Source organism: Pagrus pagrus, assembly GCF_965226575.1.
Source record: "Pagrus pagrus genome assembly, chromosome: 9".
NCBI classification, from domain to species: Eukaryota; Metazoa; Chordata; class Actinopteri; order Spariformes; family Sparidae; genus Pagrus; species Pagrus pagrus.
Genome location: NC_140193.1, coordinates 5,016,467 through 5,041,582, shown reverse-complemented (window position 1 = coordinate 5,041,582; position 25,116 = coordinate 5,016,467). Strand labels below are relative to the sequence as shown.

Here is a 25,116-nt window from a genome sequence, read left to right as displayed (position 1 = left end):
ACTCTAATGGTCGACGATATTCAGTTTCAAAACCTAGTTAAACATCAATGAAAGAAATTTCAACAATAGGAGACTGTTTCACACTCGCTCACTAGTCTGTGGTAGTAAAGTTCAAGTCTTTGGGAGTTAAGTCTCAGGTTTGGTCAGGTCTGTAGGAAGTCACATCTCGATGTCAAGTCAGTTCTTCAAGGAGTCAAGTCATTGAAGTCAGGTCCTTGGGATTGAAGTTTCATGTCAACTTTTTAGGGTAAAGTCTCAAAATTTGAGGCTAAAGTCTCAAATGTCAAGTCATCAAGGAGTCAAGTCAAACGTCAAGTCTTTAGGAAATCAATTTTCACGGATCTCAAGTCAAGTGAAGTTTTTGGCAATAAAGTCTCTAAAGCCAAATCAAGTTGTCAAGAATACAAGTCTGAAGTCAGGCCTTTGGGAGTCAAGTCTCAAATGTCAAGCCAAGTCTTAAAGGTCTCAGGCTTTGGGTCTTCAGTGAAGTCTTCAGTGGGTCGAGTCTAAGTGTCAAGTCAAGTTTTTAAGAGGTCAAGTCTGAAGTCAGGCCTTTGGAGGTGAAGATAGGCGACAGAAGTTACACAGTCTCAATATTAAACATCACATTTCACAACACACACTGCATCCCCTTTTTACAGTACCAGGGAAACATGAAGCTACTGGGTGGGTAAACTTTTTCTATTGAAATGACCATAACATTGCTACACATCCAGACGTACAGAAATGTCACGTTAATATTTGTTCCCCTTTTTCATATTTGCAGGTTGAGTCACACTGAGACTCCTCACAGGGAACTGAGCTCCAACTGGCATTATGATTTAATTATGAAATAATTTTTTGTTTTATTCAAAATACTGCTTTATTCAAAACAGTATGCAATGTTTCAAGATATGACTTTATTGATCCCTCTCCGTGGAATTTCATCGAGACTGATCATATCTGGCAGTGAAGTGCATTAAATGGGTATTGACAGTATGGTGTTGGCAACAGACCGATCAAGCACCAAAAAAGACAGACACATGGTGAAAGAGCTGAATCGCTGAAGACAACAGCAACAATCTTTCCATAACACATTTATACAAGAGGTCCAGGGAGTGATTCACAGAGCACCTTTAAGAGAAATTCTAATAAAAAACACTTCTTCATAATTGCATAATAACCCCCCGGACGCAGGGATACTCCTAATGTTTTATTTATTTAGTATGTTTTCATTATTGTTGAGCTCATTGCTAAGCTGCAATGTGCAAAATATTAGTGTGCCATCAGCATTACAGTCAAAAGTGCTGAATCTCAGTTCAAAAACTTTAGAAAAATTGTAATTACAAAAAGCATTTGTTGATGACGGTCATTTAATGCTTCCTGTTCTACTTCTCCAGTGTGAAGAAGAGCAGTGTGCTGTGACCTGTTTGTTACCGGTGTTGTAAAAAGTACCCAAAAGTTATAAAAAAAAGTATGATGTTAAAATCTTACTTTTGTGGGGAAAAAAAGTCACACATATGAATAGTACTTGAGTAAAAGTCCTAAAGTATATGATACAGTATTAAATGAGTATCAAGAGCAGCTTTTTGGGTATAAATACATTTATTAGATACTTATTTATCAAAAATACAAGTAAAATCAAAATTCAAGTCCGACTGCCGATAAAATGTATTCATTTGTAATGTGATAATCTGGCTTTGATTATCAAAGAAAGCAAATACCGTGTCAAATAAAGTACAAAAACCTCAGAATTGTACTTAAGTAAAGTACTTAAGTAAATTTACTTGGTTATATTTCATCACTGCATGTCACACGCTGCCACCGTGCTCCCCAAGGCAGGCAAGTAATTCCTGTGCTGCATTGGGCTGCTCCTCCACATATAAGGTGATCCTCAGAAAAGGAAGATTCAACCTCTGGATACTCCTACACAAAATGTACAAAAAGAAAGATTAGAGGAAAATACAACAAATGCTTCCATACAAGGAAAATGATGTGACTCAGATGATATGGCCTTTACAATCACCAGATCTCAGCCATGTTGAATGTCCTTAGGAGAGTTTGTACACTTGTGATAGTCATTGTTGCTTATTGACAATCATTCTTGTTCCTTATTGTCATCGCCAGCTAAAGCCACCATGGCTGAAGACATAAACACAAGAGCACCACCTGGAGAAAATGCAAGACATCACAGTACTTATAGGCAGGCGACTTGCAATATGTGGTACATGTGGTTCACTCTGAGTGACAACCCGTTACATTGATTGCAACAGTGTGTGTCTTATTTTTGGTGTGAATTAAGGTCTTGGTTTGTACAAAGATTTAGGTTTTTGCTCTTGGTTTGATGTTGCACCATTAATTTGCATGTATAAATTGAAAAATATAATAAACTCATTTGTGTATTTTTTTCCACAAACTTGATATAATGGTAATTTTCAAACTATGTTAAACAATCTTTAGAATAGATGCTTTTTGTCTTTAGCTCATATAGAACTACTTAGATTGTCTTTACCAGCTACATTTATTTCATTTTATTTACTTAAGACACATAAGATTATATAAAATCAGATCATTAGAAGATAAGAGATGTGTCAGGAGAGGTCAAGAAGCGACCTGGCTTATACAACAGACCTCCCCTCCCTTGCAGTAAATAAAAAATAAAAATTAATATAACAATTTATAACAACAAAAACACACACAATAAACAGACAGTCATTCCATAAACACGTAGAAATACATAAATAATTAATTAGAATGAAATCAAACTGCTTGATTTTGAATAAAAGTGTCATTTTTTACACAAATCTCCCATTTAACCCAGTTATTATTCAGCAGTTTACAGGCACTGGATCATCATAATCAATGAGCACATGTGTAGTGTTTGTCCTAATCGCGCTCTGATTGGAGGACCTCACGGCAGACCCGCCTCTTTCTCCGCCCAGCTGGTTTGTGATTGGACAGCCGGGTCTCTGCTCATGTCTCTCCATGTGGAGAACGACTCGGACGGCACCGCGAGGTCTGCTGGGAAATGCAGTGTGAGCCGCCGCCGAACGATGAACCTTCTCTCCTTAAAGAACTACAATTCCCATGATAAGGGCAAAAGAGGCGGAGACACTAGAGTGGCTGAAAAGAAAAATATCGATATGGTTCAGCGGAGGATTCAACGCTGTAGCTGTCAATTACAGATATGACTGAGGGGACGTGAGTATTTTGTTTTATTTAAAGGTCAATGTCGCCAAAACTACAACTTATTATGTAGTTTAAACGATGGTGGTCATTTCGTTTCCGTCTGAAGTTTGAGTCAACATGTATGCTAGCTATGACCGTTAGAGTCAGGTTCACTCTGTCAGGTGGGGGAAAGTTTCTGTCTGTCAGTAACGTTGATCAAATTCACTGCATATGTTAAATTCAGTAGTGAAATGTAACTAAGTATATTTATACATATATACTTTAATTACTTCGATCAAATATTGTCATTAAAAAACATATTATGCAGCTGCAGGTCCCAGTTACTTTGAAATAGATGCAAAATTTACATTAACACTCGTGCAACTGATAAAAAATTCAAAAAGTTACTCAGACCACATTTAGTGCAAAAAATGTTCCATGTCAAAATCTGCCATAAAAATACTTTATATTAATATTATTTTCAACTTTCACTGGGTTACATTTTTCATCAACATCAGTCCTGATTATAACAACCAGATATTAATTCATTTACAGGATCATAACTCTTTAAATAGTTTGTTTACATGATGCCACTGTTTTTTTATAGTGACTTCGAGGAAACAGTGACAGTGTGATAAACAACAGTTTTAGCTGTCTGTCTGTAATATACACAGTGTATAGACATATTATATGAGCTGAGGTTGAAATTTAAAAGAAAAACAAACAACGAACACCAAAATGTGTACAATATGCATTAAATCTACATATACTATACAATAATAGATAAGTTCAAGAATCCAGTAGTACAGACAGATGATCTGACATTAACATACTTGCTGTATCTGCCAGGCACCTGCGGAGGCGAGGGGGCCCTTACAAGAGCGATCCGGCCACAGACCTGAGCCGCTGGAGACTGACGAATGACGAGGGCAGGCAGACGTGGCGCTATGTGGAGGATCAGGACGCCCCAGACAGAGAGCAGACAATGCTGGAAGCTCATTCTCTAGGACTGGACACAGTACGCTTTAAATCTTTAACTTTAAGTGTTTTTTGTTCTTCATGAAAGTGAAATTAGGCTCTTCGGTCTCTCCATATCACATGTGATATACTTATTCTTTACATTTCATTGTGGGAGTTGACTGTGTGATTCTCTTTGGACAGTTTGACAAGCATAACTTATTCCTTTGTACAAAAAACTGTAGCAGATAGAATACAAACCATGAACTGTTTCGATTAATGGTAAACAAACTGGCTGGTAGACTCCTGAAGTGTGTAACATCTGTCCGGTGTTCATTTCTAATCATCATCCTTCTCCACAGAGTAAGTTTGTGTCTGGATCCCCGGCTGCTCACACGGCTGTAGATGCAGCTCTGAAAGGGATGCACTTCTACAGCCACCTGCAGGCCGAGGACGGTCACTTTGCTGGAGACTACGGCGGACCTCTCTTCCTGCTCCCAGGTGAAGCGAGTTCATCCATCTCCATGTAATCTGCAGCATCTATCTTTGTCCTTCCCTGTCAGAGATTAGCAGTCAAAACTGAGGATTTCGTGACACCAGCGTTCTTGTGCATGTGTTTCTATATTTTAATGTCACTGTGTTGCTGTCCATTTCTGTGCTTCAGGTCTCCTGATCACATGTCATGTGGCTAAGATTCCTCTGGCCGAGGCCTGGAAGAAGGAGATGGTGAGGTACCTGCGCTCCGTTCAGCTGCCAGATGGAGGCTGGGGTCTGTAAGTCAGCAGCACATGCTTTTTTTGTCTTTTGATATCCCCTCATGCTGTGATTTCATGTTTTTATACTCCTGAGTTGGGACACTGTAACAGGTAGGTAGTAGATGTACAGTTTGCCTGGAATCGTTTCAGCTAAGATTACCCCCAAAACTGGAAAAATGTCTGTACTGTTGACCGCTGTACAAGCATCATTTTTTCATGGTGTTTCAGAAAATTAGAGGGTCATAATATTTTTTGATGATTATATAAAAAATACAGAACAAAACATACAGCTTCAGACTGGCTGTAATACTGATTATGGCAGCATCATGGATGTGTTTTGTTTTTCACCAGACACATTGAAGACAAGTCGACCGTCTTTGGCACAGCGCTGAGTTACACCTCATTAAGGATTCTGGGAGTCGAGCCTGATGACCCAGATATGGTTCGAGCCAGAAACAACCTGCACAGCAAAGGTGAGAAGGTTGAAATGATCCATAAACATGTAACATCACTTAAAATCTGTAGTCGATCACAATTATTGATTATCTTCAAAAACAGATTATATTAAAGGGGAATATGTTGCTGCTTTGTGTTTACTAAAGGCACATTTCCTTTAATTAAATGTGAGGAATAGCCCATGTTTTTAGTAATAACCATGTTAATTAATAGTGGTAATAGCTTCAGACTAAAGCTGTCTGTGTTTTGTTTATGTTGTACAGGCGGAGCTGTGGGGATTCCCTCGTGGGGTAAATTCTGGTTGGCCATTTTAAATGTCTACAGTTGGGAGGGAATGAACACGCTGCTGCCAGAGATGTGGTAAGCTGGACCCTCTAACATCACAGTATCTTCTGGTCCACCCTCAGTCATGCTTTAACTGCATCATAAAAGCTTCAGGGTATCAACTGAGGTTAGAGAAAAAGCAGTTATGTTGACCCACTACAAAAGTAGGATTACTTTTAAAGTCTTATGTCTGGGTGACGATGAAATGGTACTCTGATATTTTGTAACTCCTCTAGGTGGTGCTATTGTCTTTGTTTCTTCAGCCATGGTGGATATTGCTGCCAATGCTGAACAGGAAAAGAAGAAGTTGTTCATTCACTGAATGTTGTAACCTCCTAAAAAAGTTGCAGACCTGCAGGGAAACAAAACATCCATGTGTGCAGATAGCAGGCTTTATATATAATATATTAGAGATGATATGACACAAAATAACAACCATTATCGCAAAACTATTTATTATGCACACAAAGTGTAGTCCTGAGGTGAAACTTTCACCCAACAACCTTTTCCTTTTGTGCACTGTATCCGTCCTGCACTTGCACTCAACTGGAGTTAGATGTGCACACAATCCACCTTCTTATCTCATTGATACTAATTATACTGTTCCTCTCTGTCTTCCTTGCAAACTGCTGCTGCCACGATTATAAATTATCCTTTTTTATTATCCTGAAATATTTTTATCAGTGTGAACATTTTTTCTTCTGTGTCAGTTCAGAGCTGATGTTTGTAATTGTCTCTGTTCCAGGCTTTTCCCCACCTGGATGCCAGCCCACCCCTCCACCCTGTGGTGTCACTGTCGTCAGGTCTACCTCCCCATGAGTTACTGTTATGCTGTCAGACTGGCTGCAGAGGAGGACTCCCTAATCCTCAGCCTCAGAGAGGTGCTGGAACCACATCGCCTCACCAGGGGGCGCCATACTCACTACATAAAGACAGATTTGTAGATTTATTGTGCAAGAGTTTCTTCCTTTAGTCATAATACTTCTTCAACTCTAAAGATTTTTGTATTGGAGCAACTTTCTGCTGCTGTGTATGAATGCAGCAAGTTTGGAAAATGTGGGGGTTTTGAAAGTCATCATCGGTAAAATAAGGAAAAGGAAAACTGGAATATATCATTATCAACATCACAGACTGACACTATACAGGTGCTTAACAAATTAAAGGAAAAACCAACATGCTGTGGCTTCGTAAGGAGCTTGGAACCATGAACAGCTTCAGTGCTTTGTATTTGCATAGATTGAAGTCTGAACTCTGGACAAGAGCTCTGGTTTCTCCAAAATCTCCCAAAGTTTTTAAACTTAGTTGAAATCTGTTGATTGTGAAGGCCATAGCATTTGATTCACATAATTTTCTTACTCAGCATGCCACTCTGTGATCCCCCCTTTCCTTGTATATCAGTGTAGGAGTGTACAGGGTGGAATTTTCCTTTTCTGTGATCCACCTTTAAACTATGCAGGGGGAGCGGCACAATGTAGCAGCTTGTCTTTTATTTTGACACTGAAAAAAGATGTGAACCATCTTTTCTTTCGATCTAAAATAAACAGGACCAATGAATTATGACGAATTGTGATTATACATATGCATCATAAGTGTTGCTCTTTGTTTTTTAGGAGCTTTATGTCCAGGACTATTCCACCATTAACTGGCCTGCTCAGAGGAACAATGTGGCAGCATGTGACATGTACACACCTCACAGCACGCTGCTCTCTGTCGCCTACAGTAAGTATGCACAGAGGTGGCAAAAGTACACACATTCTACACACATTCAAGTAAAAGTAATAAAGTACAGGCACTGAAATGTACTCAAAGTATAAAAGTAAAAAGTATCCCTCTGAAGGACATTTCTGTGCAAAGCTAACTGAAGCCCACGTCATATTGATATAATTCAAGATAGTTGATTGTTGAGTCTCATTCCCAGGATGTCAAATAGCCACAGTTTAGGTTGTTGGGAAGGCGGCGTGCAATGACCCAAAATTTATCGATAATTCCCCTCAAATGAATTCAAACTAAAGTTACGAGTGTGTTTGAAAATGTAAGGATGGGAAAGTTCAGATATTTGTGTTAAATATAGGGAGGAAAGTACATTAACAAAGTTTTTGTAGTTTATTACTTCCCACCTCTGAGTGTTTACAACACACTGTGCACTATGTTAATAAACCTACAGAGCCTACAGAAGCATGTAGCGGTAGAACAGGCAGCAGCTACAGACTGGTAACAATTAATGTAACAAACAGTTTGTAACGGTGATTCAACACTTTTGACCGTAAAGCTGATGACACACAAATGTTTTGCTGATTGAAGGTTAGCAATGAACTCAAAAGTTAAGTGTGAGGTAATAAATGAAAAAACAAACACTTTCCTTGACTACAAGATGTTGTTATGCAATGATAAGAAGAAGTGAAGTAGGGTTTTCCCCTAAAGCTGCTCTGTGAATCACTCCTGACCTTGTGACTCTGTTCCTGTTGCCCTGCAGTGGTGTTAAATGTGTACGAAGCCCACCACAGCACCACGCTGAGAGGAAAGGCTGTCAAAGAGCTGTATGAACACATCCAGGCTGACGACAGCTTCACTAAATGTATCAGCATTGGACCGGTAATATTTAAACAGATATCAAAAATAAAGAGTACAGATTGAATTAAGTATGAGATACATCCTATTCAAACCGACTCTGTAAAAGACATAGAGGATGTGAACATGAGGTGTTTGGCCTTTCTCCTCAGATCTCCAAGACTATCAACATGCTGGTTCGCTGGTATGTGGACGGTCCCTCCTCACCGATCTTTCAGAAGCATGTGTCCAGGATCCCGGACTACCTCTGGTCAGTCAGCTGGTCTCTCAGAAATAATCAACAAAACAAACTTCTGTTGCATCACTGGTCGTATTTAGGTTGGCTGGATATTCTGATATATGATGTGTCGTGCTTAAAAGTGTTTATTCAGCAGTTATAAATCCTTCAATGACATTTGCAAGTGTTACATAACTGATAACCTAACAGTAGGTTCTTTGTTTTCCAGGTTGGGATTAGATGGCATGAAAATGCAGGTGAGAATTTGTTGACTGCTCCCTTTGTACTCTGAGTGACAATGCACAGTGGTGTCTGACCCTAAATGCTCTTGTTTAAGAAGAAGCTCAGGGTAGAAACGTTGCTTTTTTTACAGTAAAAGGAGTCGGATAAGGTTAAAAAAAACAGATGGATGCACTGAAAACTACCTTAAAACTAAATAAACTTTTGCACTTGCTGATTCCAGACCTTTGAGTGTCAGTCTATGCATTGACCTCAGCTTTAATTCACAATCTGAGTGTCTGACCACTTTTTGTTGTGCACAGGGGACCAATGGATCTCAGCTCTGGGATACTTGCTTTGCTGTACAGGCTTTCCTTGAGGTAATGCAAAAATGTCCACTTATGTTTTCAGTGTTGATAATATAAATCAGCAACAATCATATATTATACAGATGTAGGACTCATAATCCTAATATGAAGGTATCATGTAGCTGATTATAACAAGTTGTTGGTTGGGGTCTTTCAGGCAGGAGCCCAGGATAACCCCAGACTAGCCCAGTGCCTCAAAGATGCCCATCAGTTTCTCACCATCACACAGGTACCACCAGCTGCATGTTATTTAGTATTTAGCTTCAGTACTACATCAAAACAGTGTAATATAGGCTGCTTTCGTGAAAGGGAATTCTTGTGTCTGACTAGTTTTTCCACTTTAACAGATACCTGAGAATCCTCCTGAGTACCAGAAGTACTACAGACAGATGAACAAGGTGCAACCTCTATTACACAAGAGCCACTTTTGAACACACAAAAGAAAATTTCTTAGCCGGTTGGCCTGCATGTGTTCGTGCATGCATTTTTTTTACGCCTGCGTTTTGTTTCTTGTCAGGGAGGCTTCCCCTTCAGTACCCGTGACTGTGGCTGGATCGTGGCTGACTGCACAGCTGAGGGCCTGAAGTCAGTGATGCTGCTGCAGGAGCTCTGTCCCTCCATCGACCAGTCCGTCACCTCAGAGCGCCTGTATGATGCTGTCAATGTGGTGAGATAAATGTGGCGAATGGAAGATTAATTGACCTTTTTTGAAGCTTCATACTTGCATGACTTAAAGTTTGTTTTGGTCATGAAGCTTCAGAGGTTATATTTTGATAACAAATAGAGGTCTAAAGGAATAGTTCGACACTTTGGGAATTTTCTTCTCAAGAATTAGACATGAAGATTGATATCACTGTTTTATCTGCTTATGAAGCGACAGCCATATACAAGTTAGCTTAGCTTAGTGCAAAGACTGAAAACAGGAGGAAACAGCTGTTGGAAAAATCATTGAAGTTTCGTAGTCCACAAAACATTTCTGGAGCAAAACAGCGTTGCAGCATCTCTTAAACAACTGAAGCAGATAGAGTTTTGTTTCAAACAGTAAAAAAACAGCCAAAAAAGAAACATAAAATAGCTTCATACAGCTCGTCTGATGTAATCGAAGTCTGTAAAAGCCCCAAGATCCCAAATTGAGTATTTACACCCTCTTTTAAAGGATAAGTACCGTTTTTTACAACCTGGACCTTATTTCTGGCAAAACATATGGTCATTTACTCACCCAGATAACTTTGGTGTCATTCGGCGTCGTTCGGACGAAATTAGATCCAGTGTAGCGGCGATATATCCATATAATGGGAGAGACGGGGCAGCGACACACAGCCTCTATATAACGCATTATCTGCCACGAAACTAGTTCATTTCATCAATATTTTGTTATGAAATGCTAGCGCTATTAGCCTCTGAGTCCGGGCTCGTCTATTGTCAACATCCGGGGTCTGTAGGCTGATCTACTACCTCTGACCTGGAAGATGTCGTCTCTGAGCTGCGCGCGCACCCGCGACAGCGCGGCTTGTTTACCTGTAGCTGCTACTGCTAGTTTGACCCCGGATGTTGATAACGGACGAGCCCGGACTCAGAGGGGAATAGCGCTAGCATTTCATAACAAAATATTGATGAAATTAACTAGTTTCGTGGCAGATAATGCGTTATATAGAGGCTGTGTGTCGCTGCCCCGTCTCTCCCATTATATGGATATATCGCCGCTACACTGGATCTAATTTCGTCCGAACGACGCCGAATGACACCAAAGTTATCTGGGTGAGTAAATGACCATATGTTTTGCCAGAAATAAGGTCCAGGTTGTAAAAAACGGTACTTATCCTTTAAGCCCAAAACTTCACTGTAGATTTTAAGATAAAAGCGTTAGCACACACCCCGTCTGTGGCTGGTGCACGAGATCGACTGTGTGAGGTGTAAATCATGTTTTTTCAAATCAATTTGGGATCTCAGGGCTTCTGGAGACTTGGAGTACGCCTAACAAATTTTTCTATCTCTTCCTTGTAGCTGCTGAGCATGAAAAACCCTGATGGTGGATTTGCCACATATGAAACTAAGAGAGGAGGGAAACTCTTGGAGCTGCTAAACCCGTCCGAAGTGTTCGGTAGGTCTTTTGCCAACACCAGTGTGTCATTGCCCAGTTTAAGTACGTCACTGCCAGATGTGTTCAGTCTTGATCGTGGAGTATCACGGAGCTGTCCATTTCGTAACTACAGCATCATGCAAGTTGTTGCTTGACTTAACCTTCAGGCGTGTGAAAGAGCCCAGTTCACTGTGGGGACCTCCAGTGTTACTCAACCGGCAGATATGAAAAAGGGAAACAAGGAGACAAATATAAATGTGACATTTCCATTCCCTTTTACAACATCTGGAAAATGTTGCAATATTAAGGTCTTTTTAATTGAAAAGGGCAAAGAGCCTAATAACACGAGTTGCCGTGTTAAAAAGAGGATGTAGTACATGTTGTGAAATGTGATGTTGATTAGTTACACTGTTTGCCCTCCGTCTCTCTCCTTCTGTCTCTGTTCAGGTGACATCATGATAGATTATACCTATGTGGAGTGCACCTCAGCAGTGATGCAGGCTCTGAGGCACTTCCAGAAGGTTTACCCTCAACACCGTGCTGAGGAGATAAGGTATACTACACACAGACATACACACTCACACTTTACGCGCCGTAAATTTACATAATTTGGTGTGTTAATGGATGGTTGGTTTTGGAAACGGTCCAGCAGACCGCCTCAGTTTGCAGCCACAACAAAACTGCAGTGTGATCCTTTGGGAAAAACTCCCTCCTGTAAGAATTTCCTGTGTTGCCACCCAGCTGTACAGGTTAAAGTCAGTAGACGGCACACATATCAGACTTCTACACAACACCAGATAAAAAAAAAATAGGTCCGATAAATGAAGAATAACTTACAAACTCCTCTCTCCAACTCTTTCTGTCTTCGTCTTCCTGCAACAACTCACCACGTGAGATTTCAGAGCGAGACTTCTCCTTGAGCAAGACTTGTGTTTTTGGTTAAAGAAAGGATCTTATATTTTTACAAAACGGTTTATCTCCATTGGAATATTTTCCATAATGCTGTCAGATACTTGGAACAACAACCTCAGCCTGTCAGTGAAAAAAACAAGACTTTTAATGGATGTAACTGATGGTCAGAGTTGCCCCAAAGGATTACGTTGCCATGTCATGTCAGGGCTGAGTCGATGTGCTGGACCGATTCCAAAACATTCGGTATGCTTGAATCATTTACACACAAAAACATGTAAATATACGACCCAGGTTTGAAAATATAAAAAATCCCCTTTATCACTGAAACATGCATAACTTATGACAAAGCTTTTTCAAACTAAAGTGGCTTTAACGCATTTATTTAGATCAATTGTTGCCATTCTGTTTGTGTTCAATGACTTTTATCTGACATTTTTTAGGGAAGACAGATTCACCAAAAAAAATTAAAAAATAAATAATCTCTCAGTTCTTGTTGAAGTTCAGGGGGAATATTTGAATAAGTCATAAGTGAAGGTTGTTGAATTATTTTTCAGCTGCACTCTAAAAGAAGGACTGGAGTACTGCAGGAAGGTGCAGAGGCCTGATGGATCCTGGGAAGGGTGAGACTACAGTTGCTATTGTACCACCTGATATCCTGCCTCATGGACGGGTCGTGCGTAATAAGAACTAATCACTTTGTGCTCGTGCTCAGGTCCTGGGGAGTGTGCTTCACATATGGAGTATGGTTTGGCCTTGAAGCCTTCGCTTGTATGGGTCACGTCTACAAGGATGAGTAAGAGTTTCAAACGCTGATCGCTGAAATTTCACACTAAAGCATGAACATCATTTTTGACCCATGACAAGCACACCAAGCCACACAGGACTTTCATGAACTCCCAGCCTACAGACTCAATTACGCTGCTATGCCTCTGTTACCAGGGATGTGTGTGTGGAGGTGCAGAAAGCTTGTCAGTTCCTGTTGGACCGGCAGATGTCAGACGGAGGCTGGGGGGAGGACTTTGAGTCGTGCGAGCAGCGGTGTTACGTCCAGAGCGACACATCTCAGATCCACAACACCTGCTGGGCTTTGTTAGGCCTCATGGCTGTCAGGTGAAGCAATGCTTAACATTTATCTATCATAGCTGTTTTATTTATTCATTATTTATTTTAATATGCCTTTATGGTTTAATTACCTGACTGTTCTGGTAGTTGACAGTCAGATTGAATCTAAACAAACAAGTTTTGCCAAATCCAAATAAAATCAGTTATTCAGATTGAATCAAAGCTCTTGTCGTTGTGTTCAGGCATCCAGATGAACGGGCCATTGAAAGAGGAGCACGTCTGCTGATTGACAAGCAGCTGCCCAACGGAGACTGGCCACAGGTGACTCTCTCCCTTGCTATCAGTCATATACTCGAACTAAAGCCTGGCTTACTGCACCATCAATACAGATAACAACATAACAGGTTAATCCAATGACAATATGACATATAGCGTGTGGGAATTAAACATTTTTCAGATTCAGAAGTTAATGTTTGGCTAAGAAAATGACAGGGTGATTCTCTTCGGGGTCGTGATTAACAACTGTCATCAGGTCTGCACATGCGCTGTAAATAAGTGAAGACAATCTGAAGGTCTACAGGGAACACTGTGGGTCTTCTCTTCATGCTGCATGTATTAATATATGCATTAGAGAGAAGCAGCAACTCTAAAACTAACAGGGATAACTTCCCTTACAAATGTGAGCTTTAATATGTGATTTTCCTCCCTCCCCAGGAGAATATTGCTGGTGTGTTCAACAAGAGCTGTGCCATCAGCTACACCTCCTACAGAAACGTCTTTCCAGTCTGGGCCCTCGGCCGCTTCTCAAGTCTTTACCCCAGCAGTCCGCTGGCTGGGAAGGTGAAGCTGTGACGACCTTATTAAGGTCACAGCTCTTCAGACTGCCGGAGTGAATGAATCAAAACGTCTACGCCTTAAGCAAACAAACAACAGCCGCAGATAATGTAACGCGTTTCATTTTTTGAATAACTTTCCATGTGGACATTCCAGGACCGCTCGTCCATCAGAGCTACTCCTTAAAGATCTGTTGTGATAATCTGCTGCTATCGAAGACGCCCAGTTAATGTGGGATGGTTCAGAAAGTGTATAAAAGCATTCATGTCCGTGTTGCCTTATATTCGTGCTCCTTCCTTACCATTTCCAGTTAGAATAAAGAATTTTTCTCTATGTGTCTTCAATGAATTTACTTTATATTGGCTTGTGTACATAAGGAAATTAAATCATTTTATTGAGAATAGAGTAGCTGAAGACGAAATGCTGATCAGTCAGGAGGTTTAGTTGTACTGATCAGACTAAAAGTTATTTCTTGTGCGACAATGTGAAATATTGGCCGTGTTAGCTACCTCTGAAACACCGGGTCCGTGAGCAGTGATGTCACATGTTGTTTCAACCTTTATCAGAGTGACAGTTGGCAGAGCAGACACGTTTTTCAGCACCACCTCTCCCTGCACGTACGATAGCAAGCAGCAACAAGTGTTTGTGTTAGTTTTTACAGTTGCTAGGGGGAAAGAAGCAGCGTGGAGAGGAGGTCTCTCATCCTGTGATGTTACTATGTCGGTCTATATCAAACATTTTCCCTTGGAGGGCCAAAACTCAAACACTATAGTGAGCCACAGGCCAGAAACATGCACATGTTGTATTGTTAAGATGCAAGATGCTGCAAGGATCCCACATTCCTTTCATTGACAAAGTGTCACTCTGTGTCATGCAGTGCTCAGATTATGAAAAATTCAGAATTATAAGTCATTCTACATATTTAAAGAGCTTTTTACCTCACAACAAACAGCATAAACAGCTATTTATATTATAATTTTGTATGTTTTTTTTTTTTTTTTTTTATGCCTCTGAGCTGGAGACAGTCGTGGCCGGAGGCTTTATGTTCTCAGGTTGTCTTGTGAACCACATTGACAGAATTTCTGTTCACTTGGACTCAAGGATGAACTGATCAGATTTTGGTGGCCATAAGTCAAAGTCATTGTGTCCTCATGGGACCCCATTCTTGTGAATGCGATATCTCAGAAACGCCGTGAGGGAACTCCACCTCTTTGGTCATAACTCGAGAATTCAAGCAATAACATTTGACACACAAAAGTCTGACAGGATAAAATGGTGACATTAAGACATTCTGCAAAAAATGTTCTGGCCATTATTTGGGCATGTGACTCCCTCAAGAATTGACACTACGGCTGCACATTACTGGAAAAAACTGACTTTGCAACATTTTGCAATATTTTTCGCTGGAATTACAAAAATATTAAGTACACACTTGTATTAAAAGTGACTGGACTGGAAGCAGGGAGGATTCAACCTTGCAACCTTTCGGTCATTAATCTACTTCTGTCACCTTTAGGAATGTTTCCAATGTGTTACCTCTGCAAAGGCAAAAATATGTGGATTGTCACAGTTTGTACTGAATGTGAGGCCGGGCTCTCTACCTGTGTTTTGGCCCTTTGACCAGGAATGAGAAGAGTAGTCAGTGTGTCAGTCAGTCAAGTGTTTTCGTGGGAATGTTTCACTGATGTAAAGATAAATGTGGTAGTTCGTGAATGTTAGCGATGTACGAAGAACATTCAACTGTCGTCAAACATCATGGGAGGGTCGAGTCAACACAAGAATGTTTATTTGTGTAGCTGAGGTGCAGGAACAGCTGACTGCAAACGCACATCGTGGGCTCACAAGATAGTATAGGACACAACTGTGAAACTGGTTTTGATTGTTCAGAGTCTTAAGCATGACCAGATGCTGATAAGTAAACCTGTTTTATACTGTCCTCCCTCGCCCTTTGGCACAGAAGGAGGGTGGGGGCTGGAAAGTGAACTCACCCACAACAAGAAGGAAACCCTGTAAGTTTCCATTTCACAAAAACAAACAAAGATTGTTTTTCACCTAAGTTGTTCTTCGTACATCGCTAACATTCACGAACTACCACATTTGAGACTTGAGCTCCTCAGAACTTGACTTGGGACTTAACTCCCACAAGCTTGATTTGAGAATTGAGACATGAATCCCTGAAGACTGGACTTCAGACCTGACACGACTTGATTTGACATCTGAGACTTGACTCCATCAAGACTTGTCTTAAGCCAAGACTTGACTCCCTAAAGACTTGACCTAACGCAGGACTTGAATCCTTTAAGACTTGATAATTGAGTCTTAACTCCCAAAATAGTTGACTAAACCCAATCCTTGAATCTCTAAAGACTTGACTTGAGACACGAGGCTTGATTCCTTCAAAACTTTACTTGATATCTGAGACTTGACTTCCTAAAGATTTGACCAAACCAAAGACTTGAATCCTGAAAGACCTAACTTAAGACTCTCGCTTGAGTCCCGAAAGCCTCGACAATTATGAGTTACCTCCCCAAAGACTTGACTTGAGACTTGACTTAAGAAACAAGAGCAGAGACAACACGCCTTAAGAGACACGTCTTTTAAAACCACATAGCTTTAATATTTATCTATAAGCTTTTGTTATTATGGAAATGAATCACTGTTAAAACATTCGAAGGGAATCCGTACAAGGCTTTTCTAATCGTCAACAATCAGATAGCTGAAAAACTCACAAATAAGCGACTTGTGCGTGTAGACTTGCTCGACAACAGACGGTTCACAATGAAGGTTTCAAACAAAGAGGCATGTCAGTCACGCTGTGCAGAGGTGAAAATAAACACTGAATCTAGAGTTACATGAAGCACAGCTCACATAGCGCAGATATTTCCCCCGATTAGCTGCTTTAGGTTCAGGTGTGGCTTAATATAAAAGGAGCAGCAGGTGAAAGCTGCATCAGTGGATTTTCTCTTCCAGGTAAGTTCACCTCTAATACTACATTGTTGTACATATCACACCTTGAATTGCCTTACACTTGTATTTTCCTAATCCTAAGTGTTTTGTAAAGATGTTTTTCAGGTGTATAATAATAATAATAATAATAATAATAATAATAATAATCATTTGAATGGACAATTATGAAGTTCAAACTGATGTTTATAAACCTTTACAATATATTGTTTACAAAGCCCGTTAACAGTAGAATAATTATTAAAAGTTTAATTGAGAATGTATTAAGTGATGGTTATTATAAAGTGTTACCATTTAGTCTTATTTGCTCAAGTGAGTTTGTTCTTTCTTCAATTTCAGGATTTTCGAAATGTCTGACGACGGTAAACAACACAAACTTGGTTTTGGTTCATCCTCACTTCGTTCTTTCAAATATATTGAACATCTATTACATACTTGACACTCGCAGTTGCTAATTATTGAATTATGACAAATTACAGAACGTCGTTGTCGTAAAGGCGAGGGCCATGGACATGGACATAAACATAAACATGGACATAAACATAAACATGGACATGGACATAAACATGGACATGGACATGGACATGGTGGCTGCCATGGACAAGGACATGGACCGAAACATGGACCTGGGTGCAAGAATAAACACAGGCACAGGGCTGGGCACAGGCATCGCAAGTGTCACAAGAAGGATAAGGACTGTCACGGGGTAAGAGCCGATAGTGTTCAGTTCATTCACAAGAGAAACAATAAGCATAAATGTTTGTGCAGTCCAAACAAATGAAAACTGGTCACAGAAATACTCTGCCATCGATGTTAAAGGTTAGTTATTCAGGGGGGAGAGCAGTGAATACAAATGCAGTTCAACACAGTCACAGACATGTAGGATTTCTTCATGCACGTCTAAAAGCAACTTTGTTACATACATTTTGTTGAGTTGTGCACTTACATCAAATATTTTCCACAATGTACAAGCCGAGAGAAATCTGGAGGAGTGAACCAGTGACGCTCTCTGTACTCTGATCAAAAACTAAAAGTTGATTAAGAAGGGTCACAATCACTCTGTCTCTTTTGTCAAGGATTGAATCATAGTCTGTCATCGCTGATTGACTTTTTCTGTTTGTTTTCATCCGGCTTGTAGTCCTCGAGCAGCTCCTGCTCATCCAGCAGCTCCAGCTCGTCATCTAGCAGTGACTCTGACTAGATGACGACTCCTTGCCAGGATGTTCATCCTCCTACACCAGAATCTCACATCACCTACAGCAGTTCTTTGTGACTCAATAAGCCTGTATATTCTTGGTCCTAAACATGTAAACTCCAGACTTTTCACTGATTGTATGTTCTTGAATTAAACACTAATCAAATAAATAAATGAAGTGAAAACATCGGCTGGCTGTATTTGCTTTTCATGACTTGTATTGAAGTCATTGAAGATTGAAACAACACAGTAACAAACAGTGTTGGTGTTGATTCTGCCACCAGATGGCACTGAAGTAAGACATTTTTCAGGCTCTGCTGAGGTGTGGCTTCCTATAAAAGCAGAGACAGTTCACTGTTGTGCCTGTCGATCTCTACTCCAGCACTCAGTAAGTTCACGAGTAGCTATCTGGGCTTATCAACCATAAAATATGTGTGTCTTCGTGTGTGTACTGATAGATCAATCATGTTGTGTTTCCTTTGTTGACTCTATTGCATTTCTGTCACCACCTCTGTATTTATCTCAAGATCTACTGCTTCTGACCTGTGCTACCTGTTTTCTGACATTCATAACACACACTTTTGTTACAGTAGTACAGTTTTCCTCAGTTGACTGCAGATGCTGTCGAAAAGTTGTTTTTTTTGCACGTTTAAAGAGGATTTGTGAGCAAATTCAGTGGCTTCTCTCATTTCAGGGTTTGGATCTGAAATTCTGAAATGTTCGGGAATAACGGAGGTAAATAAATCAGTTACTAGTTATTAAGTTATCACATTATAATATGAGAAGCTAATTGTTATTACAAGATCTTTGTCACATTCTAACGAGGTTTTTGCATTTTTGTGTCATGCAAACATTTTCACATCATAACAAGAAACCTTTCCTGCTTTACCGTGCTATGCTATAAACATTTCATGTTTTAACATGATAACTTATTTTTATAACATTAATGTCTCGAATCATAACGTGATAACCTGTTTTAACAATACACGTTTTGGTATAACAATGTAGTATTTATCTTGTTACAGCATGAAACATTTCACACATGTTAACTTATTGTTGATGTATAAAATGTCTCCATTATCACATGATACATTGTTTTAACAATAACAATTTACTATTTATCTTGTTATAACGTGATACATTTAAAGTGATAACGTGATAAATAATTGTTTGTACATACAATCTTTTAGGTTATAATGTCATAACTTATTGTAGAAACATGAAACTAAATAATAACATTACGATACAGAGTATATTGTTATAACAAGAACATTTTCTTGTTATAACAATATAAGTTATCACATAATAATGTGAAACAACATTGACAAGATTGATAGCATATTGTTAAAACAAGAAAAGTTTCTTGATTTGAGTTTTTATTTCATAATAAATCTTACTAACATCTTGTAACAACCAAAAAATATCTTGTTATGAGGTGTTACTGATCCATTTCTGTTTTTTCTGGCACGGCAGCAATACGCTTTTTCACTGTAACTAAAAGCCCATTCCCCGCTTTTATGTCCTGATTTAACTTAAAGGAGCAAGAGTTGACATCAAGTGTATAAACAATAAAAAAGGAAATGATGAGCCCCTTTTGTTTGACCAGGAAACCAGTATCCCTCTGGCTGTCATCCTCAACCAGGAGGATACCCTCAATATCCACCTGCCCCACCCCAACCCTGCCCTCCTCCACCCTGTGGTCCCGCCTATCCTCCACCCCCACCTTGTGGAGGGGGTGGAGGCCATGCTCATGGACCAGGGCCTGGTTATGGGCATGGACCTAGCTACGGTCCTGGGTACGGGCATGGACACGGACACGATCACGGACATGACCATGGGCACGGACATGGACATGGACATGATCATGGACATGGACATGATCATGGACATGGTCATGGGCACGGACATGATCATGGACATGGGCATGGCCATCACGGACATGGGCATGGTCATCATGGACATGGACATGGGCACGGACATGATCATGGACACGGGCATGGCCATCATGGACACGGGCATGGTCATCGTGGCCACAGGCACAGGCATGGTCACATGCATGGCCATTGTCATAAGAAAGGCAGGCAGTGTCACGGGGTAAGATCCAGTTGAATTATCAATAAATGTAAAGTCAAATCTTAGAGTCTCTATTGCACCAAAGTAAATAACGTAAAGCAGTCCACTGATATTTAGTAAAAGTTACATTTAAGCCATATTACATTATTAAATGCAGCAGCCACATCAGACAAAGATAAACACATCAGTATCACCTTATAACGTTAAAAGGTTATTGGTAATTCTTTTTACAATTTAACAAGAATTTTCACCTCATTTAAAGAAAAAACATCAGAATATACCAAGAAACTTCTCTCGTTAAACCTCTGTTTTTATACTGTTAAATCTTAATGTTATAACATGATAACTTTTTTTGTTGTTGTTTTGTTATTCTTCTGTAAAAAAAACACAGAGAAGGAAACATAATACTTGTTTATCATTTGTCAGCTGTACAGACATGACTCCTAATGAACATGATGTTGCTTTGTGTGTGCTGAATATGTGAATAGCCAGTTGTTCGCTGACATGATGCAATAACTACATTTTGTTTCTGCTGTAGTCCTCCAGCAGCTCCTGCAGCAGCAGCAGCGACTCTGACTAGATGAAGATGTCTGGATGGGAAGAGAAACAAGTCAAGACGCCACATGGAAACCAGCTGTTTTTTATATGAATTTGCAATTTAATTCAAAGTCTGTGTTTTAAAGCTTCTTTGCTGTTGTTTTGTTTTTTACATTTCTCTAACTTTGGGCCATTAAATGCAAAATAAAAGTCATGTGTGGCTGTCACACACTATATTACCTCGTATGAAATGTTAGGTCAATACATTTTTAACACACAGCCCGTCTGTCTGACTCTGCTGACATCATTCAATGCATGACATATTATTTGATTTATTAGACGCTAATCATAATCTTGTGATTATAAAAACAAATAATCTCTACAACGCCTTGCCTCTTTATTTTCCTCTTCATTCGACCTCAGTCATTTCTTACACAGTACACACAGTTATATTGTCTTTATTTACCCAGGGAGTGTTTCAGTAAGACCTTTGTTCAGCTCACACACCCCGACACTCCCCAGTAGTGTACATTTTTTTTTAATACAGATTTTATAAACTGTGAAACTTTCATCAATGCTATTTTTGGTCTTGTTCCTATTTTGCATTGATTACAAAAGCTTCTCTTTTTAGGGCCAAAGTACGACAGAGTGTTCTGCTGCATTTTCGTCCAAGTGTAAACTGGAATGAGAGCTGAGTAAACTGTAACCAGCTGGTTCTTCTGCACCGCCTTCTATGGACTGAAACTATTAAACATGTCGGTCCAACCCCAGTCAGTCGAGTTTTGTGTTCGACAGCTGATAAAAAATGAAGTGCAGTGTGCGGTACAATTCATTTAATTCTCTGTTCTTTGTTTGGATCCACAGAGTCGTCTCTAGTCTTCCTTAGTTCACACTAAAACAACAACAACAGTAAAAACACGTTAACAACAGTTTAAAGTCCAAAATTATCAATAAAACAAGAAAAGGGAAAATTAAACAAAATGTAATGTTTAGAAAGTAAATAGTGATGGAATCAAGTACTTAGGTACAGTTCTAGTACAATAAAATATTTCCATATGTTGCTTTATATTTCTGGAGGCAGATATTGTACTTTTACTCCATTATATGTATTTGATAACTTTAGTTACTTGTTACTTTGCAGATTGCATGAATAAAAATGAAAATTAAAGGCGCACTATGTAGTTTTGGAGAAGACATTTCAATCAGAAGAGAAAGATCTTCGTTGACTGATTTTTTTTCTGCCTGAACAAACTAAACAAACAAACAATTTGTTTTCATGACTGAATAAACTGAATAAACAAACTGACATTATAGGACAACACAACTTCAAATGTACTTTGTGTATATGTGGCGGACCCTGCCACCTTCCTAGCTTCAAACAGTGTAGATTTAGCAATTTGTTAAAAAAAATTTTTTTATTTTTTTGACCTCATGAATTTTAATCTGTCTCATTACACTGTAACATTAAATCATTTAGTTTACAGCCTGTTTAGGAGTGTTCTGTCTGATAAGGGCCGCCCACGTATTAATAATTTCATAAGTGCTGATTAGAGATCTGTGCAGAGAGTCAACTTATCAAGTAATAAAAGAATCAAAAATATATTCTTTTTATTTTCAACATTTCAGTAATAAGACTGCAAATAACCAAAACATCTACCAAAGGATAAGTTGTAAAGCAGATTTTTAAACAGAAAAGTTGTCAAACGTTTTTGTGTGGGTGTGTGTGTGTTGATATCATAGGCTGGTCCCTCATTCATGTTGACTGTATGTTAACGATTATACACACACACACCTATTTGTGTCACATAGCAACAATGTTCTGATGGGAGTTGAGGAGGTTCTGCCCCCCGATCATGTGAAGTGGACTGCACATAAAAAGGATCAGCAGGCGACAGCAGCTGCGTCTGCGGATCTGCTCTCCAGCACACGGTAAGTTCGCCTTTTACACCTTTCTGCTAAAGACTCGCTCTAAAATATGAAATCATATTAAATGTGTGTTCATTTGATTAAAGTGCCTTTTTTCCCTCTTTCAGGATCTGTAGTTTCATCTGAAGTTTTAAAGATGTACGGACACAACCAAGGTAAATAACACAACCGCTTTCAATCATTTTATTTCAGTTTTTTTCTACTTTAAGGTCCCATTGAGATACAAAACCTCCTTCATGGAGTTTAAGTGAGCAGATTGTTTTAAGAATAAGGGACATTTAAAAGACCTTTAAAGGTGTTTTCAAAGAGTGCTTCTAAGATTGTAAAATATGATTAATGTGCATTAAGTACTTGATTTTATTTCTCTTTTCTCCTCATGTTTAGGAAACCAGTACCCTCCTGGTTACCCTCAACATCCTCAGCAGATGCCAGGAGGATACCCTAACTGTCCTCCAGGCACCGTCCCACCACCCAACTACCCTCCTCAGCCCCACGGGTACGGACCTGGACCTGGTTGTGGCCCAGGATACGGACCTGGCCATGGACACGGACCTGGCCATGGACACGGACCTGGACACGGACAATGCCATGGACAGGGCCATGGACACGGGCACGGGCACGGACACGGACCTGGACACGGACAATGCCACGGACAGGGCCATGGACATGGGCACGAACATGGGCACAAGCACAAGCACAAGCATGGTCACAAGCATGGAAAGTGCCATAAGAAAGGGAAGAACAGTCACGGGGTGAGAGTCGCTCATTTTCTCCAAAGTTTTGTTTTATTGGCTCCAGAAATGTATATATATATATATTTGTTGAGTCTTTAATTCATCTGTTTTTTTATGTTGGTTTTGGCAGTGTTGGTCCTCCATATAGTTTTAGCATTTTGTTTGTTCTGTAGATGATTGAATTTAATATTTGACGTGTTCGTGTTGTGTTTATTCTTGGTTTAGTCCTCCAGCAGCTCCTGCAGCAGCGACTCTGACTAGATGAAGACTCCTCAAGACCTCAAGCTGGCACCTGGAAAACTCTATCCTCTATCCTAACATGTATTATAATCAATATAGTTCTGCCTAAATGTTTCTTCTTCACGTGTACTCTTAGAAACGTATTTGTTTAAAAATGTATAAATGTTTGAAAATGATCCTAAATCAGCCGTGTCATAATGTAGAATAAGCTTTTCTTAACATTTCATGACGTTGGTGTACAGTAAGAGACATTATTGCATCCATAATTGTGTTTGTGAGAAAACATTTAAAAAGCTTTCTGTGCATGTTAAATGCTAATAAATTAACAGTTCAACGTCTTGTGTCCAGGCTCCTGAAAACACTTGTTACTTTGGCTCTAATGTAACCAGGCGTGTTCTTTATTTGCCCAGGGAAGGTCGCCTGAGCACATTTGCTCCGCCACACCTCGGTCGCAGCGGTGCATCACACCCTAATCTTATTTTGATAGCCTGTGTAATCAAACATGTTCACATTCATATCCAACCTTTTCCATAACAAGTTCACTATAGTCTTTGAGGGTCACTGTTTCTTGTTTCAATAAGCAGACCTCCATCAGGTTGTTGGCTCCTGATTGCAGCTGAAGAGGACAGAGTGCAGGAGTTTTTTGTTCTGATTTTGTCTGTCCGTGAAATTAAAACAGAACTATCAAGGTCATTTTTTATGAATTTATTAATACTGACATTGATTTTTCACTATCATTTTTGGTGCATTTAAAATAATTTTGATTTATTTATTGCATCATTTTTTAAAATCTATTTTCTTATTTTTGATATTGGCAGTTTTGGTCCCCCATATCGTCTCCAAACGATGTAATAGAGCAAGTTAAAGTAGACACATCAATAAATATTGAAAAAAAATACCAAACTTAAAGGAGCTTGTTTGACCTTGTTGCATTTAGCAAACATGGAGGGTTGGGTAATCAGAAAATAAGAATAAATATTTTTGAAAATTCATTCTACTCTTTCATCTGGAATATTAAACATACATTTTACATGATTAATTTACCAGTTTTTATCAGATTAAAATGTCATTTTCTTGTTTTGGGACAAGTGATACTGTACTGGGTACTGGGCTGACATATCATACAGGAACCATATAAAATTATAAACAAACATATGTAAAAATGTTATGCAGATGAACAACCACGATGATTTTAGACAAGAAAATGTTTCATTTAACTTTGTTAGTGGGACATGTTTTTTGCAGAAGTCTTAAGAATCTTAATATTTGAAATAGATAGGCTTTAAACAGATACATAAAATTGTATCTTAGAAATAGCAATTTCACTTTGGTTAATAATATATACTATAAAGCAATGATATTTATTGTTAATTTTATTGTAAAAAAAATATATGCATATAAAATAATATAAAAATAATATATACTATATAAAATAACATTAAAAACATAATATTCTACAGAATATGATGCAATAAAACTGTATACCATATTAACAAAATATAGTATACTATAGTACAGTGTAATATGGAAAGTCAGTGGTGAACATAA

The 25,116-nt window shown here is 39.2% G+C and overlaps 3 protein-coding genes across 3 annotated transcripts; all 3 read left to right on the top strand.

The window, feature by feature from the left end:
- The first annotated feature begins 3,077 nt into the window (after window positions 1-3,077).
- lss (lanosterol synthase (2,3-oxidosqualene-lanosterol cyclase)) lies at window positions 3,078-14,232 on the top strand. The gene is made up of 22 exons (XM_084361554.1): window positions 3,078-3,180; window positions 3,997-4,165; window positions 4,467-4,605; window positions 4,769-4,877; window positions 5,211-5,332; window positions 5,579-5,675; window positions 6,385-6,520; window positions 7,250-7,358; window positions 8,113-8,231; window positions 8,360-8,457; window positions 8,654-8,681; window positions 8,967-9,023; window positions 9,169-9,240; window positions 9,359-9,409; window positions 9,529-9,678; window positions 11,016-11,112; window positions 11,539-11,644; window positions 12,558-12,623; window positions 12,716-12,796; window positions 12,943-13,113; window positions 13,308-13,386; window positions 13,780-14,232. Exons 1-22 carry the CDS (start codon window positions 3,167-3,169, stop codon window positions 13,915-13,917), a joined length of 2,208 nt encoding a protein of 735 aa, XP_084217680.1. The 5' UTR covers window positions 3,078-3,166; the 3' UTR covers window positions 13,918-14,232.
- A 4,542-nt stretch (window positions 14,233-18,774) lies between these two features.
- On the top strand, window positions 18,775-21,053 carry LOC311262865 (uncharacterized protein; the record flags this gene model as incomplete). Its single annotated transcript, XM_084362616.1, has 3 exons — window positions 18,775-18,793; window positions 19,597-20,152; window positions 20,670-21,053. 3 exons carry the CDS (start codon window positions 18,775-18,777, stop codon window positions 20,713-20,715), a joined length of 621 nt encoding a protein of 206 aa, XP_084218742.1. The 3' UTR covers window positions 20,716-21,053.
- Window positions 21,054-22,561: 1,508 nt separating this feature from the next.
- Window positions 22,562-23,902, top strand: LOC311262478 (uncharacterized protein). Its single transcript, XM_084361863.1, has 4 exons — window positions 22,562-22,597; window positions 22,702-22,749; window positions 22,979-23,346; window positions 23,554-23,902. Exons 2-4 carry the CDS (start codon window positions 22,731-22,733, stop codon window positions 23,587-23,589), a joined length of 423 nt encoding a protein of 140 aa, XP_084217989.1. The 5' UTR covers window positions 22,562-22,597; window positions 22,702-22,730; the 3' UTR covers window positions 23,590-23,902.
- The last annotated feature ends 1,214 nt before the right edge of the window (window positions 23,903-25,116 follow it).